Genomic DNA, 9,713 nt, shown 5'->3' with positions numbered 1-9,713 from the left:
CTTTGAAGCTGTTTTTGTTCTATGATGTTATCAGAGAACAACAAACTTCAAACCCTTATTTGTGTAAGGAACGTATCCTTTTTGGCTACACACACAATCAATGTAACTAAGAAAGGAGACAATATCCAGCCTTGTCATACTCCCCAATTTTGAACCAATCTGTTGTTTCATATCCCTTTCTAATTGTTGCTTCCTGTCCCATGTACTGTAGTGTATAGGTTTCTCAGGAGATAGACAAGGTGGTCAAGCACTCCCATTTCCTTAAGAACTTGCCATAGTTTGCTGTGGTCCACACAGTCAAAAGCTTTTGCATAGTCCATGAAGCAGAAGTAGATGTTTTTCTGGAACTCTCTGGCTTTCTCCATAATCCAGCGCATGTTAGCAATTTGGTCTCTATTTCCTCTGCCCCTTTGAAATCCAGCTTGTACTTCTGGGAGTTCTCGGTCCACATACTGCCGAAGTCTACCTTGTAGGATTTTGAGCATAACCTTGCTAGCGTGTGAAATGAGTGTGATTGTACGGTAGTTGGAGCATTCTTTGGCACTTCCCTTCTTTGGGATTGGGATATAGACTGATCTTTTCCAATCCTCTGGTCATTGTTGAGTTTTCCAAACTTGCCGGCATATTGAGTGTATCACCTTTTAAGACTTTAAATAGTTCCACTGGAATGCCATCACTTCCACTGGCCTTGTTGTTAGCCATGCTTTCTATGGCCCACTTGACTTCACTCTCCAGGATGTCTGGCTCAGGGTCAGCAACCACACTATCTGGGTTGTCCGGGACATCCAGATCTTTCTGGTATATTTCCTGTCTATTCTTGCCACCTCTTCTTGATGTCTTCTGCTTCTGTTAGGTCCCTACCATTTTTGTCCTTTATCATGTCCATCTTTGCACAAAAGGTTCCTTTAATATCTCCAGTTTTCTTAAACAGATCTGCTTTTTCCTTTTCTATTATTTTCCTCTATTTCTTTCCACTGCTCCTGGTGTCTCCCCCCACCCCTTTAGTCAGAAGACACACAGAACTTTAGACTGTGAGCTTTTGTTACTAAGTATGGACAGACTGCTTTTCCTTTGTGAGTGGCAACAGCATCCCAAAAACAGAGTGCCTCTGATCACACGCAAAGTGCTTCCAACAGGATGCTCACATTTTTAAACAATTTCCAAAGAAGTTGTTAGTCTCGAGGTGTTGCCTGTTGACAAAATCAGAACAAGGCAGGGGAAAGCCACAGGATATTGCAAGCTAACGATTTTATTGCGTGGATCAAAGCCTGCTTCCTCAGAAATAAAAGGGATAGTTTTTTTAAAGTGGCAAAAATGTTTTGGGTTCTGTCCCTTTGTTTTCTTTGTTCAACGTGCTTTTGAAACAGTAATGGTTGTCAGGAACGGTGCTTTTGAACATTTGGAGAAAACAGCAGATTTCGTGTTTTAACATCCGTTAAAAATCAAAAATTTAAGGAAAACAGAAATTTTTATAAATTTCCACCTTTTTTTTAATAATTGTGTGGCTAGCCCAAGGAAATGTCCTTTTATGGGCAAATGGCTACAGAAAGAGCCTGTGTGCCTATATTTTCATATACTGTACTTTTTAATTTTATCATTTCGCCAACGCCTTTGTTTTAAAACACGCCCCTTTGCCTGCTTTCTTTTTTTTTTGACCTGAGCAAGGGAATCTGGCTCCAAGTAAGGGCATGCGTAGGGTGGCGCTCAGAGCGTCATTTGCAGCATCTGAGCATGCCCAGAATATCTGGGGCGCATGCGCCCGAATGCTTTTGGCGCGGCGGTCAGCCTTGTTCCTCCAATATGGTAGAGGAGGGGCCTCTGTCACGTGACCTGTCCAAGATGGCTGCGCGCATGTTGGTGAGTGACCCGCCGGGACTCCCCGGTTTTCTTCGCCAGTTACTCTCAAGGGGCAAAGGAACGGTTTGAAGTCGTTACTCTTGGGTGGGGTTTGGAAAAAGAAGGCTTTGCTTTTCTGTTTCTAGTATATAGGAAAAAGGATTGTGTTTTTTTAATGTTTTTCATGTGGAAAGTAGGTTTTTAATCTCAATTTCTTTTAGCTAATTATTGATCTTATTTTATTCATTTTGGTATGCCCCCTTGAATATCTGCAGGCTTCAAATATGTATATACTATAGCTTTTAATCTCAATTGCATTGCTTTCACAAATTGTTGGTTTTTGCATGCTTCCTAGAGATGGAAAACCTGGGGGGGGGGACAGAAAAATTGGGGGGGGAAACATGTTTTTTTTCCCTGTTTTTCTTTTCTGAAAGCCCTTATTTGTTATTTTCTGGAAAAATTGGAAAAAAAATATGGAGTGTGTAATATGTTACTTTACAATGATAAATAATATGTCTGACATGGTATTCAAATTATGTAACATGAAGACCTGGATGAAAGACATTTGAGACTTTATGCATTTCAGTTCTCTCTAGAGATGTAAAATTTCTGAAAATTTTCAATTTTTTCCAGAAATTTTATTTTCTCCCCTCTGTTTTTTTTTCCCTGGGGAAAACATGGAAATGTTTGGAAATTTTACACCTCTAACGCCTCCCTTGATTCACCACTAGAAAGGAAAGGGGGCATAAAGATCTAAGTAACCAAGTCACCATTCCAGATTATCCTCATTTTCCTTCTCTCATATCATTATCAGTAGCCTGAAATGCAGAAAGCAGGCTGATGACATGTCCCATCCTGTATATTTTCATGATACATAAACCCCCTACAAAGTGAGATTGCCCCTCCATTGTGGGAGAAACTCATGGATCCCACTGGTTTGTTTCTCACCAGCTCCGTCATTGCCGAGGTTTGGTCCTGTCGCCGTCATATGCCAGCTCTCGATATAGTAGCCGGACTGCTGGGTCTGCTACTAATTCTTTTAAAGTCAAGGTCGTCCAGTTTTTCAACCAGCATTTCTACGACCTCGAAGACATTCTAGCATACAGCAGCATAGCAAGGAATTGGAAGGTGAAGGTGAAAAATAGGTACGTGCACCTTTGCTTCTAAACTTTACCATTGCAGGTAAAGCTGTCTTTATTGTGTCTCTGTGATATTTATTGTCTCTCTTCCTTTCAGCTCCTTGTGCAGTACTTTTAAAAAATGTTTTAAAGTCATTAGCTTTTGATATCTGATCTGAAAATTTCAGCGTTTTGAACGGTTACAAATTCCATCTTGAAAGATGGGGAATGTGATACCATGTTTGGTTTTCTGATCTTTTTCGGAGCAGCTTTTGATTAATTTTTGTTGATCTCCTCTTTCAGGAGCTACAATAAAACCCGTGAGCGATATGGAAAGGAGGTCGCAGCCGCTACCTTTGTCCTGAATCTGAATGGAAGGGTTAGGTATGTAAGGCACACACGGCCCAAAGTCTTGCTTTGAAGAACTTCTGGATAGGCATTTGGTTTTCTTCTTGCTTTTTTTTCTTGTTCCGTCCTACCATTTTCATTTCAAAAATTTCGAAAGCATCTTGATAGGCACTGGGCTCAAAACAGCAGAATGAAATTTAAACAGCGATAAGTGCAAAGTTTACCCCTGGGGCGGGCAGACCAAATGCAACAGTTACCAGATGGGGGATATTTGGCTCAGTGGAAGTGCGCCTGAGAAGGATTTTGGAATTATTGTAGATCACAAAAAAGGCATTAATAGAAGTGTAGTCTCCAAATCGTGTGAAGTACTAGTTCCCCTCTGTTTGGTACTGGTTAGATCTCGTCTTGAGTCCTGTGTCCAGCTCAGAGTACCACACTTCAAGAAGGATGCAGCCAAAATAGAGCAAGTTCAGAGGAGGGCAAGAAGGAGGATCTGGACATGTGTAGCCTTGAGATAACTGGACATGTGTAGCCTTGAGAAAATAAGACTCAGGGGAGATAGAATAGCACGCTTTAAATACTTGAAAGATTGTCATGCAGAGGAGGAGCAGGATCTGTTGTCGATCATCCCAGAGTGCAAGAAACACAATAATGGGCTCAAGCGACTGGAAGCCAGATTTCGGCTTAATATCAGGAAAAACGTCAACTGTTAGAGCAGTATGACAACGGAACCAGTGGCCTTCGGAGGTGCTGAGTGCTCCAACGCTGGAGACTTTCAAGAGAAAATAAGACAATGGCCTATCAGATATACTTTGATTTGAATTCCTGCAATGAGCAAGGGGTTGTGTAGGCCCTTTCCGACTCCACTCTTTTATGATTTTATATTTCTATTTTTATAATGGCACTATTGTATAGTGGTGGTTGGCTTGTGTAGGTTCAACCTGCCGCTTGCTGCCTCCTTTTCTTGATTCCCAGTAGAAAGTTTTCGTATTATAACATAGGGTGGTTGTACTTGTTCCTGTTAATATTAGCTTTGGGTCCCAGTTCTTGGAGAAAAGCAGAAAGTAAATCCGGTAAGTAAATGAATAAACAAACAAACAAACAGGTTCTTTAAATTAGCCTGAGATCTGTCTTCAGCTCTCAAGAAGCCTGTTGGGGAAAATATTTGAAATAAAAGCAGTTGGGTTATGAAAATGAACACCCCCATCAAATTTTGCAAGCCAAATGAAGGAGCAAAATAAAATGAACAAAAGTTCCTTTATGGCGTTGGTCAAAAACAGTCTAATGAAGGTGTCGTCTGTCTTGCTTGGAGCTGTAGCGGGTGAAAACGATGACCTTTGTTTCGTGCTTAGGTGCCGAGGCCAAAAAAGATGGATTCATGGGAGGCTCAAGGACTTGGACATTTGCTTGGAAGGAATAGATGTCAGTGGATCCATCATCAACTTTGACGGTCTGGAGAACCTGGGTGAGGAGCTCGGCTCTAGCGAGGCTGTGAGCAATTCTTTATTACTTTTGAGGAGGGCCTAGAAAAACGAGACACGGGAATGACAGCGCTCTGAATCCTCTGAGCAATTTTGAAGAGCTTTCGAAAGCATGAGGGCGTCCTCCTTCTGAAAAGGACCATCAGTGATAGCCTTGACTGTTTCTTCCCAGCCTTATATTTTGGGGGAGAAAAAGATTGATGACGTGAAACCCAGACGCTCATTTCCCCAAGGCTGCCTTCCCAGAGTTAACCGAATTGCAATATCTAATAAACACAGTACCCAAGTATCATCGCAACAAAGAAAGAAGCTGGCCACCACCTTTCCCTTCTGTTTTAAACCATTGGTTCCCCTTTAGGATCTAGACGCTCCTGGGAAACCTCTACCACAGTTCTCGGGCATTAAATTTTTTTTAAAAAACCGAAATATTGTTACCAAGCCCTGATGGGGATGTACAATCGCCAGGCTTAGAAGGAAGGGACTTCCAAAGGCCAGATGCTGGGGAGGGGAATCAGGAGACAGGCCTCTCGTGGGCTCCCAGAGGCCTCTGGTGGGGCTACGGTGAGAGACAGGAAGCCGGAAAAGAGGGGGGCCCTTGACCTGATCCAGCACAGGGCCCTTCTTCTTAGGCTCTTCTTAGGTTCTTAACTGGCCACTAGAGGGAAACAGGGGGCCATGTTATGCATAGTGTTAGCGCTACAATGCTTGTTTCTTGGCCTCTGCAGTCGGGAACTTGGAACCCCAATCCCCTATAGGTACGGGGGTCTTACTGTGCTTTGAAAACCTTCCCACCCTCCCTGCTGTCCTGTGGTAGACAGAGGCCATTTTATCCTGGCACAGCAGCTGAACCCTCACTTTGCTCTCTTGATCTCCCTTAGCTTCCTTGAAATTCCTGCAATACCTGGATCTCAGCCGATGCCCCAGCATTGACGACTGGTGTTTGAGCCGTCTGGGTACCTTAGCGGGCTCTCTGGAGGAACTTTCCCTGGCTGGCTGCCACCAAGTGACCGAGAAGGGCCTTGCTTGTCTCTGCCACCTCCAGTGAGTACAGCCTAAAAGGGTGGACGGGAAAAGAGACAGAACATAGAACGATCAAGGTGGGAGCCGTTCCTAGCTTGATGTCAAACAGGAGCCGGAAGCGAAGGCCGCATGCCTGCCTCTCTTTGCCTGATCTCTATGGTCTGAATTTCCGGCATAAGGACCTGGAAAGGATGGGCAACCTCAGGGTGATTCAGGAGGTGGGGGGGGGGGAGCGCCAAGATCAGGCCCCTCTGAGCAAGTAAATCAAGGGAACTGTGAGTCCAAAATGTTTGGTAACCACCCATTTGGCGGTGAGAAGGAAAAAGTATTTTTTTTATTTAAAAAAATGCATTATAATTGTGCCGAACTGTCCCAAACTCATTGTCTGCAGTCCTCATCTTAGAAGAAGCGTGCCTGTCTTACCATTTGCCATCTGAAAGGTGGATAAACCTTTATTTTAATGCAGTAAAAATGATTTTAACTCCTGTTACCAGCCAGTCAGCCTTGATTAGAATTGGGCTCCTACAAGGACTCAGGTAGAGCGTCATTGACCGGTCTACTTACGAGAAGCTGGCCGCTCTGCTGGAAACGGTGTGGCTGCCTTTGTTTTGTGTCCTTGTTCCTGGTGCGGTACAGACAATGGGGCCTGTTGTCTTTTTAAGATCTACTCCTCTTGCCCCGACAGGGTTAACGGGAGGCACCGTTTCATTGCTTGCCTTATTTATTGCAGAAACCTGAAGCGCTTGGACGTTTCCAACCTGCCTCGCGTTCCCTACAAAGGGCTGGTGTGTATCCTGTTGGAGGAGATGCTGCCGCAGTGTGAGATTGTCGGAATGGACATGACGGCGTGGGATGAGATCAACCAGGACCCTGACACCGAAACAAACCGAGATGTGGAGGCTAACACGGCCAGCAGGAGCTGGAGGCCCACTTGAGAGGCCGGGGCAGCGTTTCAGAGACCGTTCCTTCCTCTCTCGTCCCCTTTTACCGCTAGATATCCCAGGAACAGGCGAGAGTTTGGCCATTCTCAAATATCCAAGGATCTCTGTCCATTCACCTTCTGTGCTGGACAGTCTCATAATAAATGGGGCATCCCTATTCAAGCACAGTATATCTTTTGAGTTTTTTAGCCTTCCTTTCCCACTCCCTGTTCTGCTAATGCACCAGAAGCTAAACAGCTTCTAGGAAAATAATAAACAAATGTGCCCCTAATTGGCAAGGCCGTCGATTTAATGAACCAAGGCAGGGAATGGGAAGCCCTCCAGTGGTTAGCACCTGCCAGCATCCCCCCCCCCTTGACTGTACTGTCTGGGGCTGATGAGAGCGCTGTGCTTCCTGTTGCCGTCCACTAAAGGCTTAGTTAATGCTGCTGATGGTTTTGGCAAACAACAACAACAACTCTCAACTGTGTTTGTATTTTGAGTTTTGGAGGGCTCTCTTTGTTTCCTAAAAAGAGAAAGCAAAAGCTTTAAATGGCAAAGGAATTTGAACCTATCGAAGAGGCCGTGCGATGGCAGGGTTCTTTGGAAAAGACTGCAAGGCTGGGAAAAGTGGAAGGAGGGCAGGAGGAAAAGAGGAAGACGGAATACGAGATGGATTGAGTCCCTAAAGGAAGCCACAGAATTGCGTCTGCAGGAGCTGAGCGGGGCGGTTGAGGACAGGACATTTTGAAGAGCACTCATTCACAGGGTCGCCATGAGTCGGAGGGGGCTGGACAGCACACAGCGACAATGACGTAAAAGCGCTTCTACTGGATGAGAGGAAACACCATGCCTTTAGACTTTCTACTCATCAGGTGCTCCACCCCGCCCAAGGAACCTCTTTGCAATTAAACTTTTAAAAAAGGCAACAGTTCTGCACTTCATCTCTTGGCACCTGGTCCTTACAAGTTTGCTGCTCTTGAATATGGAAGCTCTATTTAGTGGTCGTAGCTGGGAAGTGGCCTTCGGAATAGGGCCTGTAACTGCTTGCAACGCGTGTGCATGGGTGACATGGGATCAAAGCTCTCCGTCTGCCGGGGGGCGGCGGTTCTGCCACCTTTTTGAAAGAACATGGGAGGGAAAGGGCATACCGGCTGGCTTGTTTGGTTTTCAAAAATTAAAGAAAACACAATGAACGGGCCTTCGGTGGCATTGTTCAGCCGGCTGTGGGCGGGGGAAAGGAGCCTTCTTAACCGCCGTGCCGGAGACCAATGGGATTTTTTTTTCACTGTTTGCATAATGAAAAGAAACCCAGGCCTCCATTTCCTGCTTCCCTTTTGCATAATACATACACATGTAATTGCGGTTCGCCCTGCTTATCCTGATAGATGGGTCTCTTTGCTCTCGTGAGGCCCGGACCTGCAAATCGGTCAGATCCACCCCTGGCGCAGCTGGTGCTAGCCCTGTTTGGAAAAAAAAAATTCCCCCTACTCCCAGTTTCTGCACGGTTGAGATAAAGCATCTTTGTGGCTTCAGTCCTTGTTGATGCCGTGCAGGGCAGGAGACGCAGGTGGAGAGCAGCTGAGTTGCAATCGTTCCAGGCTGTTGATGAAAACACAGCCTTGTTTCCCCTTTTTTTTCTGGCAAGTCAGCACATGCCTTGTGATTTCTGGAGACCAGCGGGGTTTGTAGTGTGTGCACACACCAACAACTGCCAAGGGGTAATTTTTCCTACCTTTCTCTTTCTCTCTCTCCCTCTCGGCTAAATGCTTCCATGGCTTCATTCAGAACGGGCTTTTATATATATAAATCATTCACGCCAAGGCCTCGCCTTTTCCATTGTTGAAAGAATTGTTGGGTAAAAAGAACAAGAATGTCTTGTGATGCCGCCTTGTTTTTGTGTTGTTTTGTGTCATCAAGTCCCTCTTGTTTTTTTTAGCACAAACGTTTTGCAGGAAACGAATGTCCAATGGCTAGTTCTGCACCACGATGAAACTTTTAGGGACCCTTGTTTGCAGGTGTTTTATATCTAATAAAAGCCACAGGAAAGGAGGAAGCTAATAACAGGTTGACTTAGAAGATGGTGTTTGACTAAATTTCGGGAGAGTCCTGGGTTCAAATCCCCGGTGGGCCATCCAGTTGACCGTAGGAAAACGTTGATCCTTCGGGCCTAACCTGTTTGCAGGGTGGCGGGAGTCAAATGGAATTGGCCAAGTTGTTTTTAGCGAATGAGATGAAAAAGGATGTGCTGGTGGCAGGATTATGGGTGCTGTAGCCCAAAGAGGAAACATTTCCCATTTCTTCCGCTCAAGGCACGTGGTGGCCAAATAGCCTCCCCATTTTTTGCAAGCTGATGCAGTAGAAGCCCCTACGTTCTACCCGATACGGCCGTGACCATCAAATGGGTTATGGAGCTGAAAGAAAGAAGAGAATATTACAAAGTGGAGGGGAAGACGGCTATCCTCTCCCTTTTCTGGCTGGCAGTGGTCAGTGTTATCGTTGTCTTGCCTCGGCCTTTGGCCCCCCTAGCTTCAGATCTTCTCCAGGTCATAGGCTTTTGGTCCTGAGTCTTTTTAAAGTGGCCAGGCTGGCTAGGAGAATCTGGGAGCGGTCATCCAGAACAAGGTGAGATTTCCAAGCTTCATTCAGGGGGTAATCCCTGCATTTGTTCCCTGCTCTCACGCCAAGTTGTGCCCTCCACGTTTTGCACGAGATGCACATTATGAGTAGCCGCCATTTTCTGAACCTGTTAAGAGGGCCTCTGCAGACTTAAACCCACCCTTTCTCAGCCATCACGGCAGATGCATCCTGGGGGGAAACTGATCCTTCCCACCTCCCAGGCTCATTCATATAGTAATGGTTTGGGGCACTGTTACTTGTCGGAGCGTTTGATTAATTTTATTTTTTTTATTTCAAATATTTTTAGCTCGCCTTTCACCTTTAAAAAGGACCCAAGGTGCCTTATGACAATTAACAGGCAGTATTTATAT

At 45.2% G+C, this 9,713-nt stretch overlaps 1 protein-coding gene across 2 annotated transcripts; it reads left to right on the top strand.

The window, feature by feature from the left end:
• The first annotated feature begins 1,301 nt into the window (after positions 1-1,301).
• Positions 1,302-7,919, top strand: DMAC2 (distal membrane arm assembly component 2). Of its 2 annotated transcripts, none has more exons than XM_020810892.3 (6): positions 1,302-1,857; positions 2,788-2,981; positions 3,258-3,338; positions 4,655-4,767; positions 5,662-5,824; positions 6,534-7,919. In XM_020810892.3, exons 1-6 carry the CDS (start codon positions 1,732-1,734, stop codon positions 6,736-6,738), a joined length of 882 nt encoding a protein of 293 aa, XP_020666551.3. In that variant the 5' UTR covers positions 1,302-1,731; the 3' UTR covers positions 6,739-7,919. The 2 variants fall into 2 exon arrangements, with proteins under 2 accessions (XP_020666551.3, XP_020666553.3); XM_020810894.3 differs by having other exon boundaries at positions 1,850-2,029.
• The last annotated feature ends 1,794 nt before the right edge of the window (positions 7,920-9,713 follow it).

This window comes from Pogona vitticeps, chromosome 9 (genome assembly GCF_051106095.1).
Source record: "Pogona vitticeps strain Pit_001003342236 chromosome 9, PviZW2.1, whole genome shotgun sequence".
In the NCBI taxonomy this organism is placed as follows: Eukaryota; Metazoa; Chordata; class Lepidosauria; order Squamata; family Agamidae; genus Pogona; species Pogona vitticeps.
The sequence above is the reverse complement of the archived record's forward strand: the minus strand, read 5'-3'. Positions and strand labels throughout refer to the sequence as shown.